The sequence below is a fragment of the Guillardia theta genome (genome assembly GCF_000315625.1).
Source record: "Guillardia theta CCMP2712 unplaced genomic scaffold GUITHscaffold_52, whole genome shotgun sequence".
NCBI classification, from domain to species: Eukaryota; class Cryptophyceae; order Pyrenomonadales; family Geminigeraceae; genus Guillardia; species Guillardia theta.
In genome coordinates this window covers 506,603-527,696 of record NW_005434622.1, presented here as the reverse complement: position 1 = coordinate 527,696, position 21,094 = coordinate 506,603, and the positions used below count along the sequence as shown (strand labels likewise).

Sequence of the window (21,094 nt, the reverse complement as noted above, 5' to 3'; positions counted from 1 at the left end):
CTGGCATCGTTATGCCAGGCTGAAGTACATGGGCGTGTAGATTCGACTGATGAGAGACGCGTTATCCATCTGCTTTGCTAGACCGAAGTCGATGAGCTGATCGCTCCCTCGTCAGCTCCCCGTAAAATCGCCTCCTCCTCCTCTTCCCCCTCCTCCTCCTCCTCCTCCTCTTCCACTAACCACCACCACCACCACCACCACCACCACCACTCCTTCGTCTCCTCCTCCTTCATGATCACTGCCCCCCCCCCCCCTCCTTGTCACCTGCACCTTCCTCACCTTCTCCCTCCTCCACTCTCCTCTTCCTCCGACCTCGTTTCCCTCTCCCTCATTCTCGACCCCTCCATCTCTTCACCTTGATATGCAGAGTTGAGAGGACGACGATGATGTTCGATGGTTTGATATCTCGATGAACGATCCCTGAGACAACAGTGAAAGGACAATCATCCCCTCTGATCAGAATGAAAGAGCATTCCTCTCCGATCGTTGGAGATGAAATTGAGATATCTGCATTTCTTCTCCTCTCCTCTCCTCTCCTCTCCTCTCCTCGTCTCCTTCCTTATCCTCCTCCTCGCTCCTCACCGGCTGAATGTGCAGTGACGAGCGCATGGAGGACGCCGATGACGATGGAGATGGTCTGGTCCTCCGAGAGGTAACCCTGGCAGCTAGTCAGCAACTTCATCCTACCGGCAAGCAGCAAGCAGCAACTTCTACGATCACAGCAGGTCTCTCTCACCTGAGTATCCAAGATCTGCTGCAAATCTGCCATGGCAACGGGCAACTAAGTGTCAGCTAGAGGAGCTACTCGGCTTCCGCTGCAGAGCTACCTGTCCCCGGCACGACTTCCATCACGAGGTACTGCGACCCGTCGTTGTCCTGCCGTCCCACCGTCACCAACTCCTAGTCCCGTCGCGTCAGGGCAGGCTGACCTGCCCCATGTCAAAGTAGGTGACGATGTTCGGGTGCCGGAGACTGGCAACTGTTCTCATCTCCTGCTTCCATCTTGCGACCGAGTCAGGCCTCAGGCCCCACACGACCGTTCCCACCTGTAGAGCACGTCCCCAGCAGAGTTGCCCGGCATCAACTTTACCACGACCTTTGCATCGTCATTGTCATGGTCATCGTCACACTCCTCATAATCATCATCATCGTCACAACCACCACCACAGTCGTCGCCATCATAATAATCAATGTCACATCATCAACATCATCATCATCACTCGTCGTCGTCATCGTCGTCATCATCATCATCAACATCGTCAACAGATGGGAAAGGAAGATCTCGCAACCTCGCGGTAGAACGATGGGCAACCAGTGTCGTGACCGAGGTACACGATCGTCTTCTGTCCTCCCTTGAGCCTACGAATCTCTTTGTATCGCTGACGGATCTTCGACGGATCACAATCAGACGCAGGTAGAGGACAGTCAAAGAAGCAAGCCAGCTCACAGCAAGAGGAGGGCCACTAATGTTGTTGATGGTCTGATGCACCAGCGCCGTCACTGGGGTAGCTGGTGGAGGGCTGGTCATGCCGACGACCGTCTCAGATCGTCAATGTGCTTCACACCTTCCTGCGTCGTGTTGATGAGGGACGAGTCGGTGTACGAGTCTCGACGGCTGTCCCTCATCCTTGACTTGTCGTCCATCCTGATAGACGGCGGCGGCATGACAACGCTGAAGGAGACTGAGCCATCGCCCGGCGTGCGGGTCACGACTGATTGTCGCTTCGCGTCTTGAGGAGGAGAGTTCTCAGAGCCCGCACTTGACTGCAATGATCTTAGCGTCAAGAGACCTGACGAGCGTCGCAAGTTACCGTCTCGTAGCTATCGTCGTGCCCCTTGGTCTGCCATTGTTTGTAGTTCATCGACCCTGCTGCTGGTATCCCCGTGGCTGGCCTGCGGGGGAAGGTTTGTGCTCGCCTGCACTGTCATCCTCTCCTCACCTGTCCGTTCCTCTGAGGAACTCTTCAGTGCCATGAGTGGTGCGGTATCTTGATCGTGAAGTCCCCGAATGTGAAGTCCCGGAGTCCTCTGGACTGGTGCTGGGAGTCCTTTGGCGCCTGGAAGACTTCTTGCTCCGTCCTCTCGTTGACCTGGCTCGTTCTGTCATCTGCTGCTCCACCGCATCCCTCGGTATCAGAGGACTGATCGCTGTAACTCGGTCGCCGTTGGAAAGCACCTGCAGCATTTCAGTCCCACTGGAGTGAACGAGAGGGGAGAAGAGACCTCGGACACACTGTCTCCCTGGAAGAGGATGGCTCCAGAACGTTCGATCAGAGAGTCCGCTGCTTCTATCAGTGACGCGTCTGTGTTCTCAGGGAGCATCATCCTCGCCCTTTCCTTCGCCTGGGCCCAACCAAGGTTCAGGAGGAGGGACGAGCGAGAAGGCAGGGAGGACAGGACTGACTCACCTTGATCAGCAGGTGGCGGATGCTGTCTTTGGCCTTGCAGGGGACCTTCACTTCGCCCAGCCCGGCGACCCCGAGGAAGGAGACGTACACGCACCATGACCCTCCTCCGCTCTCGGTGCCCATGGCGCCCCGAAATCTCGCTGAAAGACGGTTATGCGAGTCAAATTACAGTTACGGGAAACGGCCGAACACCCGGTGACTCCTGCCGCCGGTGTCACGGCAGTCGGGGGCCGAGTCCGATCGGCGACACGGGGTGACCGCGGCCGCTGAGTGCACCCGGGCCGATCAGCGCCAGTGACCTGCGCGGCCGGGCAGGCCAGGCTCAGGCTGCCAGGCTGGGACTCAGTCGGAGCGATCGGCTAGCGGCCGCGGCTCCGAGTCCGATCACTCAGTGATTACCGTCCGGGCATAATCATCGGACTGAGAAATGAGATGCAAAGACATCGCCTAGGGGTCAGTCTATCCAATTCATTCAATTCTACTCTTGATACACGAAAGCTGCAAAACAGGGCCCAACGAGTCGCGGCCTCCAGTGTGTTCTCACTTGATAGCGACCTTTCGCATCTCCGAACTGAGCGTCGGCGCATCAAAATGACCTGCTTTGTCCAGCACTTTCTGCAAGATTATGAAATACGTGAGTTTGATCGAAATAATTCTGACTTTCTTACTTTGATCGTTGTGCATACAAGGCAGTTCTCCTATTCGTTGGGAAACACAGACCGTCAAAAAGGTGCAGACACCACAATAGCGAACTTACAGGACATTTCGTGCCGATCAAATGACGAATCATGTGTTCGAACTCCGGCTTCAAATAAGTCCGTCAGTTTCAGTTTTGGAAGGAGTTGATTTGGAGCTCACCAGATCGTAAGCACCATTGTTATCGGCATCGAACTCGTCCATCAGTACATCAATTTCATCTTCTTTGAGTCTCCTACCCATCTCCAAGAATGCCGTTTGTACTTGCTTCCGCTCTAACAGGCCTTTCTCATTGGCATAAGCATCAAACGTCACTTTGATGCGAGACGACAGCTCCGATGGTTTGATCGACGAGAAATAGTCTCTTAAACAAGTGCTGGACGCCTCCAAGGCCCTGCGAACCCGAAGCCGTCAACATCAAACTTCAACAAGAGGTTAAACATCACTTCTGCGCAAGTGCCATGGCCTCCTCTGTGTCTTGACGAAACAATTCGGCGCGTTTGGAAAGCTATCCACCAAGTCATTTTACCCGACAGGGCGCTTGGAAATACACACCAATGCTTCCTCGGTCAAATCCTTGAGGCGGCTAAGTGGAAGGCGCAGGAACGACGTGCGAGATCTTGGGGATAGCTGGGAAATGACTGAAAGTCAGCAGTTTACAATGTGACGCAAGCGTTGCATCAACCTCGACGGGGTTAAAAGCCTGTAGCACGATTAAACTCACTGACCCAAACAGCAAAGGTTGTACAATTCACCAGGGTATCATCTGATATCTTCTTCGTTGATGGAAGTTTAAGTAAGGAGTCCAAGCACCGTGATGAGATCTGAGTTGTTAGGTCATGAATGACTCAAAATGGTTCTAACGAGTGAGACCTTAGTCATGTTAGCCGTAGCCATGCCAGTTGTGCCCGGTATACATTTTTTCATATCCAAGGCAGTAGCTGATTTCCTTCGCTGTAATCCTATTGGCGTTGGTGGTTTTTTTATGGCAACGAAATCCGTGAGCTCCTTGTTCAGCTTCATTACTTTGTCGCCCACGTTGATCCGGAACAATTTCTGTGAATCGGGATCCAGTGAGTCTATCACTTCGTGGTAGGCTTCCAGGCACTCTTGCAGCATCGCTTCCGCGTCCTGATTTCCATCAGCATGTCAGTTGTGAATCAACACTCGGGCGGATCTCCCGCGCAGCACCTCAATGTCCCGCATCAAAAACTTCTCACTCGAGCATTCCTTCACAAAGTGTACTAGCTGCCTTGCTTCCTCGAACAGGTGGTCGAAGCGCTTCCTCTTGGAGTCTACCTGCTAGCACATGCGTCATCCATCGTCATCGTCATCGTCATCCATGGCCGCGGCAGCAAGGAGCATGAAATAACACGAACCTCAGCCATGCCGAGCTAATACGACCACCGGTAGCCTGCCCTGCAACCTAGCACCCCCACCCTACCCCTCATTATGGATCTCGAAATCACGGCTTTCTAGCGTCACTACCCACCTGTTTATCCACACACTACCCCCTCCTCCCCGATCACCCCTGCACGGATCCCATCCATCGAAAAAAAAAGGTCAGATCTGGAATCTTTGCGTGAACGAAAAAGCAATGGGGGTGTTTGATAAAAATTCTCAGATATCCTGAAAATAATTCTCTTTGATTTCAAAGTTTCAAGATATCTGGGAGACAATTTATGAAGACTTTTCACAGTGTGTCAAACTGATTGAGGTGGGTAGGGTACCGTAAGGCTACGTCTGGAGTAAAACTCTACAAGAGCGTTTTAAAAACGTGTCAGCCTTAAATGGTACAGATCACAGTTGAGTAAAACCAACTATTAAGAGATTATACTACTCTTATTTTATACTGGCGTGACTCTTGCGAATGCCACGGCACCGATCATCCGATTGCTCGGCGGCGCCGCGCCCCGCGGAGACGGAGGCTCAGCCCGGGGCGGGCGCGGCGGCGGCGGCCCGCGGGACCCGGCCCCGCGGCGGCGTCACCGGCCCCGGAGCCTGATCAGTGGACTCCACTTATCCTCATATCAGTTAAGGTGCAACTTTACTCACTTCAGTTAAGGCTGCTGTGACCGTACTTTGAGTAACTTGCTGCTGTGACTGGCCCGGCCCGGTGATGATCGGATCGGACTCCGGGACCGGCCGGGCGGTCGGGCGGCCCCCCGGCGGCCCGGTGTCCGGCCCGCCGCCGGGCCCGTACGGTCCGACAGAGCCGGCGGCGGTACAGATCATCACCCTCATATTCCGCGCATCCGCCGCTGGCAGCAGCGATGCTCGTGGGAATGCAGCGAATGAGGGCGGGTGCGGTGCGGGCGCTCGGGTCGCTTGCAGGAAGAAGTACCGCTCAGAGCATGCAAACTAAGACCATCTCCTCGACATCCCTCCGTCAGAGGTACTTCTCCTCCTTCTCATCGCCCATGAGCCGCTTGTCAACGTTCGGTGCTGTGAATTCAATGGCTCCAAGAGGTTTGATGGCTGTTCCTACCCTATGGACCTCGCCCATGCCGATGGCGGGTACAAAGTTGGGGCTGGTGGCATGGGAGCAGACGAGAGGAATGAGACATAGGCAGAAGAAGAATAAATTGAACCGTCCATATGACAGGAGGTACGGGACGAGCTTTTGTTTGATGTCCAAAGGGATTTCTGACTGATAGATGTGATTTTTTGTGTTCTCTTGTTTCCAGGATGGCCATGTTGAGAAATATGGCAACTGATCTCATCATGTATGAAAGGATCAAGACGACTGTGGCACGAGCTAAAGCGGTTGACCCTTGGCGGGCATATGCGCTGTTTACTGATATGCATGGCAGCTTCGGCGAGTGGCGGATCGGATGGTGACGCTCGCGAAGCAGGGAACGTTAATGGCCCGTCGACAGCTTGGAGGATTTCTGAGGACAGGAGAAAGCATCTCAAAGCTCTTCTTGGACTTGGTCCCGCGGTATGCGCAGAGGCATGGCGGTTACACACGCATAGTGCGATGCATCGCTCCTCGTAAGGGAGACAACGCGGACATGGCATGGATTGAGTACATAGACCGCGAAGGAGAGCTCCGTCCTTGCAAGCCTGCTGCTACAAGGCTTCCCTACTCCAAGATGATCAAGGTTGCTGAGACGGCTAATGATCAGCACCTGGTGGATTACTACAAGAAACTGCAAGAGCAAGTGGTGGAGACAACGAACAAGAGATTGCAGGATCTGGAAGGGAAGAAAATTGTCGTCAAGGACTTAAGATTGATCAAGGAGAGACGCAAACAAAGAGCTGAGGAGAAAAAGAATCAAGTCGAGGCCGTACCTAGTCAGGGTTGATTTGTTCTTCATCAATACAATCACGACAAGATTTCTTTTTGTTTGTTTTACTTTCCTTTTTTTTTATACACTTTCATCTAATATCATTGCATTGGAATCTAGTTCCTCCTGTAAATGTACAAATATCATCACTTGAGCGTCACTGATTCAAAACAAGAGGGTGTTAGTTTCGGAGGCCTGGGGTCATCTTGGATCAGCCCGCCTGCTGGATCCTCCCGCGGAGGAAGCAAGAGAAACGAGGGCTGGGAAAAATCTTGCACTGCTTCACAGAATTGCGGAGGGGGGAGAGAGGAGTTGGAGAAGGAGGCTGCCAAGAAGCCAGCAGCGTCCTGTTGCTCCCGGCATCGTTGGTGCTTGCTCTGTTTTGCTTCATCGCCTCTGAAGAATGCAACGGGAACTCATCTTTCTTCGAACGTTCCGCCACCAGATTTAGCAGCCGTCTCAAGGTCAAGTACGGCGTCCGAGCTCGCTGCTTGTTCCTTCCTGAAGAGCGATCTTTGGCCCCGCGGCGGCTGAGACCTACCAGCTCAGGCTCCAGCTCCTGGTCCAGCACAAGCTCGTCAATGTACTTGATGTTCAATATGTCGAGATCCTTGTGGATTAAGACCTCAGAGGCTCCCCCCCGCTCGTCTTGCACGTCATTCTCAGGCTGTATGATCCTGAAGATAGCATCTGGATCATCCCATGAAGTGTCGGATACTGAGTCGAGAGTCGAAGAAGCCGTGTCCTCCTCCTCCTCCTCCTCCTCCTCCTCTTGCGCAGTCTGGGGAGATTCACAGACGTTGCCTCCCTTATCCGCAAGCCTGACATCGAGCGCACTGCAGAGAAAATCGAGGAACTGCTTCAAGTCTTCCTGGTTTGCAACCTCCGTTGAAATCCCACCTGAGCCCTGACCCTCTGCGCTCCAGTACGTGCCGGTGCCACGATCGTCGATCGTACACGATGCTGAGCCTTGAGTGCCTTCCTGCTGTTCCTCGCAAGGTTGCAAACAACAGTGCAACAGTTCGACGAAAGGCAGGAGTGACCCTCTGTCCTGCTGGCTGATCAACTTCCCCTTTGCTGAGGAATCAAACGTTACATCGAGGGCCTCACAGGTTGACAGGAGGGCAACATTTCTCCAAGTAGCCATACTCTCGGAGACAAATCTCTTCAGCCTGTCCGCAACCTGCTCTCCAAACTGTGCTGCCTGCTCGGTTTCCCCACACTTCTTGATCAGCCTCATCGTTCTGCCACCTTCTCCCGGAAGTGTCAGTATCCTTTCCACACTGCTCTCACTGAGACACGAGGGATTCTTGACGAACTTGGCGACGGTTAGTATCATGTCCAATGATCGAACACTGCATTCCATGGTGGAGATCACAGTGTAGAGCAGCTCAGCGAAGAAGTTCGACAACAGAACGACAACGTTCTGCTCGACAGCCCTTCCCGTGAAGTCCGAGGAACCATGGTGGAAGATTTCCACTATCATCTGAGTCAAAGTGACCAGGGCACAGATCGGCGCGCCGGTGTAGTGCGAGCGAATGAAGCTCTTCACGTATCTCAATGGGTCGTCAAACCTGCCCTGCAGCATGAAGCAGGTGTCCATGAACGAGTCCGCAAAGAGCGTGCCATAGCTGTCCTCACAAGCAATATCCTCCGGGAGCAGAATCTTGTGACAAAGAGCGTGCGCGTACAGAGTCAACCCGTTCAGGACATTCAGAGGTTCGTCGACCACGAGGGTCTTGGCGGCAGCAAGATCGAGTGCTCTCTGAAACGACTCTGTCATAGTGAAAGCATTGACAGGCATGACACCCGCAAGCTGCTCCAAGTTCAGAGGAATCACAAACGAGTTCGCGTCATCAAAGTACTTGCGCCCTCCCTCTAGGTTCCTCCAGAACTCAATGTCGATCGCTTTGCCAGAGTTGAAGTCTCCAATGGAAAGGAGGCTGAAGCTGTTTCCAACGACAACTTGCTTCTGGAAGTACTTTGTCCGAACAAGTGTTATCATGCACGCTGAAGGGTCCTCTGCCTGAAGGATCAGCCGCAGCTTCATGGCCAGGAGTTCTTCAATGATGTTCCTACAGATGTCGAAGCATGACATGTCGCACCCGAAGAGTTTCGGGATGTAGAATCGAACGTCAAAGTCAGTGGGAGGATTTGGAAGGTTCTCAATCTCAACATCAGTGCAGACAACCCTGTGGGCCACACTTCCGTACACCTCCGCGAACATGGGCGCAGCCTGCCCTCGCCTCCCGCATCCTTTGGAGGCAAAGCTTGCCAGCGTGTACCGAATGATCTCGGCAGGTGTCACGAAGATGGACGGCAAGTTCTCATTGCCAGCCTGAGGCATCACGGCGATCTCCTCATCTAGGAATCCCTTCAAGCATTTCATCCCCTTCTCGCCGAGCACCCTCTTCGACTCTGCATTCTTGCGCCACTTGTCTCTGGTCCTTGAAGCGTCATGTCCTCTGGTCTTGTGCCTCTTCAATGGACCAGAGGCGGCAACCTCGTTGCACATCTTGAGAACGGCTTTTCTTCCTTCTTTCCTGGAGCTACCGGGAGTTCGAGCACGCAGGGCAACAAGGCAAAGGTTCTCCTTGTATAAACTGCCCCAACCAAAACAGTCAAGTCTGTCTCAATACATACGGCACACTGCTCGACGAGTGCTGTACGCCAGTTATGTCCCTCCCTGCCAGTCAGGCTCGCCGCCTTGCCCCTTGAATGTCCTCGGGCTCGCGAACCGAGGGCACTGCCGTTGACCCCTGGGCTGATCTCTGTACTTGTACAGTTTAGACACTCCTGGCTGAAGACTGAGCGACACAACAAAGTCGCCGAGCGTCGATCCTTCTCTCTCGCTCGCTGTTCTTCTTGTCGGATCTCCGTCGCTCTGATCTCTTCCTCCCTTCCTTGCTCCGTACTCCGCTCCTTCTCTTCAGTTCACCAAGCGTCGCTCCGTCGCTTTCCTCCCGCAACCACCTACCTGTTTCCATTACCCTACCCCTGACATCAAAATTCCACCCCCTTTCGTCACCACTACCCCTTAGAAGCACATACATGTGAAACAAAGTTATGGTATCTTTGAACCTTCCTTATTGTTTGCTATTGTTCTACTTAGAACTTATCAATGGTTGGAGGGATAATATTTCCCTTGATTTACCTACCCTTGCAACCATGAGCCTCTGTCCGTAGGTACCCCCATATTCCTAACATTCAATTTCTAACTACCCTATCTTGTATCCTCTGTACCCACCCTGATGTTGCTTTAGAGTATCACCCCCTACCCCCCTTACTACATCAAAGTACCCCAATTTTTTCACATTCACTACCATGACATACAATCCTACCCACCCCCAACTGCAACTTCAACTCACCCCCTGGAGCGATAACCCCATCACTCACTTGACCCCCACCCCTTATCACAACTCTCTTTACCCCTCACCTCGACCACATTTTGATTCGGTGACCCAACCCTTCAAATTGTCGTTGGCCCGGTACCCCTCCTACACATCACCACCTACCCGTCATGAAGCTAACTTCTCACACCTGGGATGTCACAGGCTGTCTCTTTTCGGGAAGGTATAGGGATGTGGATTTTCCATATGAAGATAATCATATATTTTATCATCTATGCATACCCTTGATCGAGTCCAATCTCTTGACCCCTCCGACAATACTACTACCCCTAGTCATCACCATCTGGTTGGATGACAGGGGGGGTGCCTAAACCCGGCGCGGTGGCGGCGGCCCGATGCGGCTTCATCAGTACCGCAACTAGTAGGTTGTGAGTTGACTAATTAATTAGTTATCCAGGGAGTCCTTTTAGCGGCAGATCAATTTTAAGATGATACCACAGACAGAAATGATACAAATGTGTAGAAACAAATCATTTTATACATTACAAAGTATCCAAAAAAAGGATCATTTTTCTTACATGTCTCAACATGTACCTTGTCAGGGGTTAAATTCAATTTGAAATGAATCTAAAAATAAACTCCAATAATACCAGTAGTCATGTAAACTTCATATGGTTTTAATTTAGTATGAAATATGTATTCGTTGCTGTACCACGAATTGGAGATTCTAGAAAACCAACTTGGTTTGGACACCGGTAACGGACCGGGTAAGGGCGTTCAATTCATTATACGGGTGGGGTACTCTTTTGTTCCTACCACGGTGGGGTATGTTAGATGACTACCCCATCAGCTTCCCCAATGTTCTAGATAAAGTACCCCATTATCCATGGAATTTGGTTTGCATTCAAACTCACTGTGATTGTAGGGGGGTAGGGGTAGTTGCAGGGGCTATAAATACACCCTTGGTCCCTGGTCTCCTTCAGCCGCCAACCGCCTGCCGCCATGAAAGTGGAGGAGCAGGTATGGAGGCGTGCTCATGTGCAGCAGCTCGCAGTATCATCATCGTCCACGCTCCACAGCTCGCTATCGGATCATGGGCTCAGTACGCAGCGCTAAAGGCGTCCAGCTGGAAGCGCGCAGAGCTATCAGAACACCGTCATGTCTCCACAGCCCAGGCTACAGCTCGCACAGCCACTGCACCCAACACTCAGCTCGTCAATCACAAGTCACAGTCAATGGTTCACGTAGGATATTGAGGATGGGCACAACGGAAGATGGGCATAGGCACACACAGTTCGCTGAAGCATGGAGTTCACCCTACATATGTGATGAGAGAATGGTTCTCTTGCGTGCTTGCACCTCACCTCAATGCCTCGACATGCCATCCCCCGTCTTCTTCTTCACCCCCTCCATGTAAGGAACAATGTTGTTTGTGTTGCTGACTTCTTTCATGTTGATTCACGCGTACACATCTCCCTCTCCCAGCCCATCTGACAATCCAACGTGAACCTTCACATCGATCTTGCAACACTCGTGTTCAGATCCTGCAAACGCTCTCTCAGCTGTATCATACTTTCCAATTCAGACCTTTGGTGTTGCTTATCTTCCTTCCTTCCACACAAGCCATCGTGCGATCTTCTGATGCGAATCACTTTCCTGTTGAGAATTGGCTTCAAGCATCTGACACGCGTTTAGCTGCATCCCGTGTGATTGCAATAGGTGTTTCCCGAGATTGTACTAATTCAGTTCAGTCATCGTGTGAGAGTGTGCACCATATGTGCTTATTCCATTTTTTTGGTTTGACACTTGCCATCCCTCGTGGTTGCCTGGATTGTAACTTTGGCTTGCTTCTGCACCTGCTACCCTCTGCGTTGGCTTTTCACACTGCTCGGTTTGCTTCAAAGTGTCTTGTTGGTGTCATCCTGCTGTGTCAGTCAGTTTGAAGGACCAGATCCCAGATCTATGCAGTGCACTCCATTCCCAACTTGTGTTCGTGAATCCGTTCATTCCTCGAAGGATCAAGGTTGTTGCTGGTTAGGATGTTGTGTGCAAGTCATGGCGCATGGGTTGTCTTGTCTCGTATGGGAGGAGAACGTTTCATCGGGGTTATTCTTGGGTTTATTGGGGATTGGTCTCATCACATCGCACTTTCCTTGGAATCGCAACGGCCCGCATCCTTGATGGTCACAAGAATAAAGTGGACCTTTATTCCTCGCGCTCGCGTCAAGATCACCGATTTTAATCAAAAAAATTTGGATTAGCAGTCATTTCTAGCACGTTGGTTAGCTATGCAATAGAGTTGATGGCGCTCTACGCTGGCTGGAGTATGAAAAACAAGCAAAGGACTTCGAGAGGTATTCAGTTTGCCTATGGTTTGATTCTTTGTGCTGAACCTTGGCCTTGCAGGAATTTCCTCTGGAATGTTGGTCATGGTTGTACCGACCAACTTTTTTTTTGAGCTGGCCTGAGGTGCTTGTACACCGATCGTCTCGGTGCAGCTCTTACAGCGTGTGATGATGTTAGGAAGGACATGTATTCTAGAAGTAATCGCTGATGGTGCTGTTTCTCTGTGTACCACGTTGCTTGCAACGTTGTTGATGTCTTGCAAGTTGTTTGGTCAAACTTTTGAGGGTCTTCTTTTATTATCCTATCTCACTAATTTACACGTTTCGAGTCTTGAAAATTTAACTTGGTAGAAACATTGCGAGACATTGCAAAGTGGTCATACGCTTGTGCAGCTTCAAGTTCGTTGTCGTAGAATCCAACCTACAGCAAGACATCAGGAGTGCAGATAAATAATGCAAATATGGGTAACATGAAGCGTCTTGCCGTCCGTGGTCATTCGCACTCTCCATTTGCGCTTCTGCTCGTTCCATCCTACCCCTGAAGAGAGGAAATCAGGCAAGGGAGGAAGCCTCTCTGAGAAGACAGACCGAGGTACTGACTAGTCTTTCGCTTCTCCAGCGATACCACATTCCCTCCTGGCTCCTGCAAGCGCTGCATGACACGAGATTCTTGTGCAGAGAAGTCGAAAGCACACCAGGTGCTTCTTGACGAATCTGCAGTACCGCATACCTTTCTTGTTCTGCTGGCACCTGCAGGAGCTCGTGACAACCCTCCTCGTCCATGGCCACGACAGCAGCCCTACTTGAGGCAGCAGGAGGTGAAGTTTCCTAAGAGGGCTACAGTCCGATTCTCCTCCCCGCTATTGATGAAGATCTGGAAACCTGCTCAACTCTCTGACCCCTGACAACTCCTGTTGACCTCAGCCGGAGGTGCGGGAGCTGATTGCAGCGACGGATGTCTGCCGACTGACCTCCCCTTGAGTGCTTCCGTCACATCTCGACCTGGGCCCTTATCACCGAGACTCCTCCTCCTCCTCCTCCTCCTCCTCCTCCTCCTTGTCCTCGTCCTCCCCCTCCCCCTCCCCCTCCTCCCCCTCCTCCTCCTCCCATCACCGAATCGGTTTCTCGCCATCTGCATCGCCACCAGGCCCTTCACTTTGCAGAAGTTCCCCTGCAGTGCCAGTCTCAGCCCCCGGGGCACTAGGGAGCCGCCGAGCCTTCTCGACCTTCAAGTGCTTCGCCATGTTCCTCCTCGAGATCTGCGTGCCCGTGTCAACGCAGCAGGAACAGGCTTCGCTCAGGAGCAGGACCTTGCGGAGACAGAACTCGCACAGCTCCCGCTGCGATCGCGCGCTCTCGTTCCTTCCTGTCACTCTCACCTACGCACACGTTTGTTGAGCCCTCCGCTGTCCCCGGCACAACAGACCTGCCCAACATCCCGATGCTCCAGGCAAAAGAGCGGGGCCCCACTGCCAGCTCACCTCACTCTCTCAACCCACCACCTCCTCCACCAGAAGCGCAGCAGCACCAGCAGCAGCACCAGCAGCAGCAGCACCAGCAGCAGCAGCAGCACCGCCAGCAGCAGAAGCAGCAGCAGCAGCAGCGCTTACCTTGCGTTCTGATTGCCGAAGGTCGCCCATCTAGTGCATCCCTCGGGGTACTTGCATCGGACACTCCTAAGGTACTGCTGAGAGTCACTTCCGGAACAAATTCATCCCCTCCCCTCCCCTCCCCTCCCCTCCCCTCCCCTCCTCCTCGTCCTCCTCAATCTCTCACCGTGTGATTTTCTCCCTTGTGCCGTAGGCAGTACATGACGATTCCGTCCTCAACATTGCCAAAAGAGGCCTAGGGAGCATGTCAGCCAAGGAGGTGATGGACAAGAAGTCTCGCGCGACTTGTTTGATGCATCCAAATCTCTGGCATCTGGTGCCGCTGCGACCGGAGTCAGGCAACCAAGGGGGGACGGGGCAGCATGGGACCTCAGAGCGATGTCTCCTCTCCCCTTGTGCTCCCCGCAGAACAACGGGATCGACGTCCCGAACACCGAGGGCCTCGAACATCCTTCCGGGTGCTGTGCGTCTGAATCAAGAGAAGGTTGGTCGCCATGAACACACGGGCAACCTGACATCTCTTCTTCCGAAGGTTCACGTGCGAAGCGTTCTTGTGCTCCTAGTGCTTCGTGATCACGGTCAACATAGTCACTTGCGTGCAGACCTTGCAGTATGTTGCCCTCCCTCTCGACGGATCTCCGTAGACTACAAACAAAGGTCGGTCGTGCTTATCCAGGATTGACATCACGTGTGCGGTGTGGGTTTACCTGCCTTCTGCAAGCAATCGTCGTATTTACATATCAGAGCACTAGATACCTTGTCTCCCTCCTCCCTGCACACTTATCAGTCCTCCCTACTCACATCTCACAGACGACTTGCTGAAGCTGAACGAACCTGTGCAATCGGCATCGAAGGGGGTCGAAGATACTGGGACCATAACGCGCCCTCTTCTCGCACACAGAGCACTTTTTCTTCAGCAAATAGAAAGAAATTCTGTTGACTTGAGACAGCTCAGACACATTTCGCCCTTGCAATTCTCTATGGAACTAATTTGTGCGTTCCTGAGATTTCCACAGCTTGAACACTTAACGATTCCATTGCTGGCAATGTGTTGGACGTGCTTGATTTCATCGAATACCATATTGTCAACGATCTGACGTTCTCCTCTGCCTCGCACATCCATGGCGAGGAAGAGCAGAATGACGAGATAGGGCTTCTTGATGCCAGTTCGGCGATACATCTCATGGGACTGAAGAACTGGAAGCTCTTCTTTGATGACAGTTTTCTTCTGCAAGCTCCCTCGCTCTCTTCTTTCTCGCTCGCTTGTGTTCTTCGCTCTTCCCTGCACCTCCCGTCTGCTGCCTCCTCTTCTCCCCGCCCCTCTCACCCCTCCAGCCTTGCATCGCTTGGCGCAAAATGGGGGCCAACCTCTGGGGTCTGAAAGGGGATGAGGGGATCGTACAAACTCACTACCGTTCCGAAGTTCCCGGAGTCCAACTTGACGGTCAGTGAGTCACTCTGAGTAAAACCAGCCGGCCCGGTAGCCGGCCGGGCCCCGGGGCCTGGTGGCCGTCGGGTCCGGTGACTTCAGTGTCGACTCAAGTTTACTCATACAGAACTTGAAAAGTGTGACAGCTTCATCTCTTCTTGAAAGGATTCATACGAGCAAAGATGCTCTTCTTCGACTTTTCTCCCTCCTCCTCCTTCTGCTCCTCCTCCTGCGTCAGTCGCGACTCTTGCGATCTCAGACTTCCTTGTACTGACTCTGAGCGATAGGAGCCGCTTGCACCACCGTAGCTGGAGGAGGCCATGTTCGAAGAGTCGTTGCGCATGCCCTGATTGAGAGGGTCGTACATTCCGAGCTCCTCCTCCTCCTCCTCCTCACCGCTGGCAGCTTCATCCTGATCCAGCTCCAGCTCGACGCTCGAGCTCCTGACGCCTTCTGAGATCTCCTGGGAGGACAGGTAGTCCAGCCCTTGCAGCCGCAGCATGTCCTTGCGGTACTGCTCGGCGACGGCGACATTTCCTTTCGCTGCCGCTTTCTCCATCTTCTTCTGCAGCCTGGCGACCTGCAGCTCCTCGGACTCAGTCAGGACTTTCCCTCCCCCCGACCCTCCCGCGTTCGAGCTCGAGAGGCTGCCCCCGGAGGCTTTCCTGGCTGACCTGGACGTGACAGCTCTTGACCTCTCCTCCCTCTTCCCGGCCTTAGCACGGCTGTCGTCAATTCCGAGGAACTGCATCAAGTTGTTCTCATCCTCCTCCTCCTCCTGCGCCATCCCCCACTGCTCCTCCTCCGTGTCTTCGTCTTCTTCAACGTCGTTGGGGTCCATGAAGCTTCTCTGCGCCGGAGTACCTGAGCTGCTGGGCCGCGTGCTCAGCCCGTACTCGGACTCTCCATCGCGCGTCTCCGAACGGAGGATGCAGCGCACGCGCAGCCAGAGGCGAGCAGGGTGCTGATCGTCGAGGTCGATGGGTTTGAGTGACCTGTCGAGGAGGGGGAACCAACCGTTGGCTGAGCTGTTGCTCAGCAGCAGCTGGTGGAGCTGAAACTGGACCATGCCTAGGAAGCCTCCTCCTCCTCCTCCTCCTCCTCCTCCCCTGCTGTTGCCCCAGTCGAGGATTTCGAGGGTGAGCGGCTTGGTGAGATCCTCAGAGAAGAGGTTGAAGGATAGAGTCTCGTGGAACTCCGGCCTGCTGCTCTGCTTGATCACCTTGCTCTCGTACAGCTGGCCGGCGACGGTGACGCGCACGAAGGGATCGGGGAGGAAGCGCTCGTCATGGGAGAGGTTCTCAGCAGTCCCGATGTCGATCTTAAGAAGGATCGGGAGCTGAGAAGATAAGTTCAGCTCAAGTCAGCAACTCGCGATGTGGCATGCAGGCATGACATGTCAAGCTGATCGAGGAGCATCACGACACACAAGGCAACATCAAGAGGAGAGAGGAAAACATCCTTCCAGCAGAGTACAAACAAGATATCCGGCACAACAACACCAGCAAGGAACAAACAGACACACCTCCCAACCCACCTCATTCCCCCTCCCATCACTCCCCCCACCTTCCCCTCCCTCCTCCCTTTCCTCTGCCCCCCATGAACACGCGCATCATCACGATCCGCAGCTTCACTCACGCTCTCTCCTTCGATGCTTATCTCCAGCACCGACGGGTTGTCTTGGAAGATGAGTGGCCGCCCGTCCGGCCGCCTCAGCTGCAGCGTCTCGTGGAACTCCTGAGACGACCTACCGTTGATGTCCCTCCACAAAACCTTGGCGGACCCGACGTGGGAGGCCCGGTTGGTCGTGACCTCCCACTCCATCACCGAGAACTCGAACTCCGACTCGTCCACCGCGTCGTTGACGAAAACGCGGAACGTCTGGTCGAAGACCGGGTTCAGTGAGCCCTTGGCCGCCCGCGTCTGGAAGGCCCTCCCGCCGTACTGCAGCTGGACGAAGGGACAGTAGGAGAGGTTGTTGTCGATGACGTTGCTGCTCAGGTCCGGTAGGTTCCGGCACTGGATGATGGTGACGTCGAGGTACTCAGTCGCCTTGAACTCTCCCCGCGATCGGATCTCGTTCTTGATCTGCTCCGTCTCCAGCAGGATGGGGACTGGAGGGAGCAAGTCAGACACACGAATTCTCCTTCCCCTGACCTCTGGAACCCTCACCGATCCCTTCGGAGAACTCGGCGATCGAGATCTGACCGTCCTTGTTGATGTCTGCAACCTCGAAGATCCTCTCAATCTTGGAGGCGGAGAAGCCGAAGGTCGACAGGGCCACCGAGACCTCCTTCCAGCTCAGGTACCCGTTACCGTCTGTATCCATCAACTTGAACAGCTCTAGAGCATCGGAATCGAACGCCTTATGCGAGTGGGAGCTGCTCAGCTGCGACCGAGCAGCCGCGGCATCTAGCGCGCTCCTCTCATCGGTGAGGACAAGGTGTGACGTCTGGCTGCCGCGGCGATCGATCCGATGCACCTCCTGCTGCTTTTTGCCCTTCATGTCCGAGGAGAAGAAGTCGATGTCAAGCTCCCCGAACTTGAGGCTCTTCTCCGACCCCCGGCTCTTGTCGTACTCAGCGCTCTGCATCCCGAATCTCTTGTCCGCCATTCCGAACTTCCTCTGGGAGTCTCTAGAGGCCATCGAATCAAAGTCCGACAGCTTCGCAGGAGCCTGCTTCAGCTTCATGTCGTCGTCATTCGCAAAGGAAAACATCTTCTCGTGTCCCTTGGCCGCCTTTGCTGCTGGGCCAGTGCTCGGGGTAGGAAGCAAGCCCTCGTCCTCGTCGTTGAACCCAGAGGGGAGCGCGAGGATTTTCTTGCGAGTAGCTCGTTTCCCCAGGTGATACTTGGCCGTGTACTTCATCCCATCGGTCAGAGTCACTGTGCCCTTCCCGTGCTTGAACCCTCCTACAAACTCTCCCTCAAACCTCTCTCCCGTCGGGAAGATGTACACTCCCCTGCCCGACGGCTTGCCATCCTTGTACTCACCCGTGTAGCAAGACCCGTCGGCGTGCCTGTAGATCCCCTTGTAATGCTTCTTGTCCTCCTTGTATCCGCCTTCATAGATGGCTCCGTTGACAAACGACATTCTTCCTTGCCCGTGCTTCTTCCCTTGACGCAAGTGTCATCTTAGACATAGGTCGAGTGAAGGCTTACCTCGGAGCCATTGCCCCTCGTACTCTTCACGAATCGACCAATATGTCAGTACGACAAGCGAACATGTGAAGCAAGCTCGCACCATCGCCGTTGGAATACTTGTACAACCCAACCCCGTTCCGCTTGCCTTCTCTGTATTCTCCTTCATACAAATCTGTAAATCAACTCACTATCCTGCATGTTCACGCAGGTGCTGCAGGTTTACCCCCATTGTGAGAAGTGTAGCGACCCTTTCCTTCCTTCTTCCCTAAGACCTACAGAGATGAAAAGTTTGTGCAATCAGCTCATGATGGGAGACTCAACTGAGATGTTTACCCATTCCCCTTCATATCTGCAAGCAAGAGTGTCAGGATAGAGCAAGTATGACTATGGCAGAGGATGGAAGGAGAAGACACCTGTCTCCACTCCCCGCGTACTCCACGACAAGAAAGCCATGGCGCTGGTTGGCCATGGACCTGCCTTGTCAAAGTCAAGATTGATTCTAGAACAGAAGGTCGAAGAATGGATCTATTCTAAATCTAGAGCAGGCGTCTAAAGTTTGATTCGTCCTCTTCTAGTCTTGCTACCTACCCTCTCGTCTTCTCCTAGCATATTGATGAGTAAAACATTTCTGTGGGTGCTCTAAATCTAGAACAAAATGCGAACATGTGAAGTGGGCGAACATGTGAAGTGGGCGAACATGTGAAGTGGGCGAACATGTGAAGTGGGCGAACATGTGAAGTGGGCGAACATGTGAAGTGGGCGAACATGTGAAGTGGGCGAACATGTGAAGTGGGCGAACATGTGAAGTAGGCGAACATGTGAAGTGGGCGAACATGTGAAGTGGGCGAACATGTGAAGTGGGCGAACATGCAGTAGGAAAAGGGTTGAAAGGGGTGAGGGTAAGAGGGGAGAAAGGGAAGTGGGCGAACATGTGAAGTGGGCGAACATGTGAAGTGGGCGAACATGCAGTAGGAAAAGGGTTGAAAGGGGTGAGGGCAAGAATTGTGTTTCAGATGTCCGACCATACTTGGCGTGTCGATCTCGCCCGCGTTCTTCTTTGCCATCGTTGCTCTAGCACTTCTAATCTTTGCGTTGCTGAGAGGTGAATCACATCGAAAGGTTGCTCATGACTGAAGTGTTGCATACAGGTGCATGAATGCTCAAGACACTCACTTGTAATGTAACATGTATGTATTATCGAGGATATATGTTAGCGCTTTCTGTCCCAACGCAGCTCTTTCATTGAAGATTTCATGTGTTTCTGATGGAGCTTCAACAGCGTGGGAACATCGACCTTCGCCCCGACCCTCAGCCCCTGCCAGATTGTCACAAGCACACACAACAGCAAACTCTCATCTTGTCACCTTTGTCGTCTTGTGCAACGTTGACAGCCTCTGGTTCATGGCACTGAGCAGCTTTGAGGGGATGACATCATTCGCCTTTCCTTTCTTCCTTGCAATCTGCGCCTTCTGTCGTTCATACCTCGCCTTCTTCTCCTTCGTCGCCTTGTTCTCCTTGATTTCCCTCATCTGCGCAAGTTTCCGTTGAGAGCCAGACGCGCCGTCCTTGTTCTCGATCTTGAGCAGCAGCGGGTTCTTGGTGCCTGCTAAGATCGAGGCCCCGAGTCTTGAGCTTTCGCCTGCATTTCTGTTTCGGAGGGCGACATAGGCGTTGGCGGAAGCTTTCTTTGCGTTCTTCTCGTTTTTGCTTTCGCCGATGCTCTGTACCCTCAAATTGCTCGAGTCCTTCCATTTCTGATAGATCGCTCCGTCCTGTCCAGAGGTTTACGTATGTAACAAGGACTGGGCAGCCCTACCTTCTCTTGTTGAGAGCTCAATCGCCTAACACGATTGCCAGCTTCGTTTCTCAGGTAGCGGATTTCTTTCTGTTGTTCTTTGTTCAGGTTCTCGTACGTCGTGAACCTCTTCTTCTTCTTATCCCAGATCTTTCGCTGATGCTCGCGTTTCGCAATGTCTTCAATATCATCGCCCCCCACTTCAAGTACTTCCTGATTGAGGTCTCCTTGCATCGACCCGCCAGTACTAACTCTCAAACTCTTGTCCTGTGCTCTCTCCGACATACCTGGGGATAACATGTCATTTCACGTCGTTCTTCAGACATCATGACCTTGCAAAACTTCAAAATCTGGCACCAAGACGGGCTGTTGCGCTCTTAGTTTCTGCCGATAAGTCGGTTTGACACTTTCTGAATTCAACTCTCTGATGAGCAAAGATGAATTGAGGCTTTTCTCTGATGACTCTGCTGGATGCTGCTGTAATCCGTTGGCTAGATACTTGGAAACAAACTTTGAATGTCTTTGAAGCCTCCAACCCGCCTGTAAAAAAAGCAATTTAGGACCTTGAAAGGGAGTCAGATCGACGTACTTCCTTACGAACCCCATCGTTGAGCTCCCACAAGATTTTCTCCCCTGGCATAAGGAAACTCCCTTTCTTGATGGACAGCTTCGAGCTTGACTCCAGGAAAGCATCCCTTTGTTCCTGTCCCTTGAGGTCAGATCAGCCAACAAGAGACGTTTGTACCTTCTCTTCGAAAAGATCAGCCTCTCCCGCTAAGTGGCGAAACCAGTGATGGACCTGCAGATACGCCAATTCTGTGTCCAAGAGATCGTTGGCTTGTCTGACATCTCAGCTTCAGCTCATTACACAAATACATTTCCAACAAAATACTTCTTGCTCTGATCACTGGGTGAAGGACAAGTTTTGAGGTACAACTTGAATCCTCTGGTTGAAATAAGAAAATCAAGGAAGCGTTTTGGACGAGGCCTCTGTTTACCTCCGCGCTGTCGCCGCTTGACCTTCAAG

The 21,094-nt window shown here is 52.9% G+C and overlaps 5 protein-coding genes across 5 annotated transcripts; 1 reads left to right on the top strand and 4 right to left on the bottom strand.

Annotated features, from left to right (window-relative positions):
- Window positions 1-9: 9 nt before the first annotated feature.
- GUITHDRAFT_111554 (hypothetical protein) lies at window positions 10-4,492 on the bottom strand (the record flags this gene model as incomplete). The annotated part of the gene is made up of 22 exons (XM_005829505.1): window positions 10-96; window positions 356-420; window positions 583-658; window positions 737-762; window positions 828-876; window positions 930-1,002; window positions 1,047-1,096; window positions 1,290-1,359; window positions 1,538-1,764; window positions 1,812-1,893; window positions 1,941-2,176; window positions 2,224-2,343; window positions 2,409-2,548; window positions 3,129-3,213; window positions 3,267-3,498; window positions 3,551-3,612; window positions 3,660-3,734; window positions 3,790-3,807; window positions 3,860-3,928; window positions 3,978-4,235; window positions 4,296-4,403; window positions 4,484-4,492. The coding sequence occupies 22 exons, from the start codon at window positions 4,490-4,492 to the stop codon at window positions 10-12; spliced, it is 2,217 nt and encodes a 738-aa protein (XP_005829562.1).
- Window positions 4,493-5,389: 897 nt separating this feature from the next.
- GUITHDRAFT_158129 (hypothetical protein) lies at window positions 5,390-6,412 on the top strand (the record flags this gene model as incomplete). Its single annotated transcript, XM_005829504.1, has 4 exons — window positions 5,390-5,712; window positions 5,792-5,870; window positions 5,918-6,271; window positions 6,299-6,412. The coding sequence occupies 4 exons, from the start codon at window positions 5,390-5,392 to the stop codon at window positions 6,410-6,412; spliced, it is 870 nt and encodes a 289-aa protein (XP_005829561.1).
- A 1,350-nt stretch (window positions 6,413-7,762) lies between these two features.
- Window positions 7,763-9,147, bottom strand: GUITHDRAFT_153566 (hypothetical protein; the record flags this gene model as incomplete). Its single annotated transcript, XM_005829503.1, has 1 exon — window positions 7,763-9,147. A coding segment is annotated over exon 1 (947 nt), but the record flags the coding sequence as incomplete, so codon positions are not given.
- Window positions 9,148-12,399: 3,252 nt separating this feature from the next.
- On the bottom strand, window positions 12,400-14,879 carry GUITHDRAFT_111551 (hypothetical protein; the record flags this gene model as incomplete). Its single annotated transcript, XM_005829502.1, has 15 exons — window positions 12,400-12,510; window positions 12,560-12,627; window positions 12,678-12,732; window positions 12,785-12,839; window positions 12,893-12,963; window positions 13,009-13,091; window positions 13,203-13,260; window positions 13,316-13,348; window positions 13,400-13,468; window positions 13,516-13,558; window positions 13,700-13,773; window positions 13,866-13,934; window positions 14,029-14,160; window positions 14,211-14,258; window positions 14,778-14,879. The coding sequence occupies 15 exons, from the start codon at window positions 14,877-14,879 to the stop codon at window positions 12,400-12,402; spliced, it is 1,071 nt and encodes a 356-aa protein (XP_005829559.1).
- A 3,082-nt stretch (window positions 14,880-17,961) lies between these two features.
- On the bottom strand, window positions 17,962-18,538 carry GUITHDRAFT_53262 (hypothetical protein; the record flags this gene model as incomplete). The annotated part of the gene is made up of 4 exons (XM_005829501.1): window positions 17,962-18,245; window positions 18,291-18,314; window positions 18,373-18,444; window positions 18,496-18,538. Coding segments are annotated over 4 exons (423 nt in total), but the record flags the coding sequence as incomplete, so codon positions are not given.
- Window positions 18,539-21,094: the final 2,556 nt, after the last annotated feature.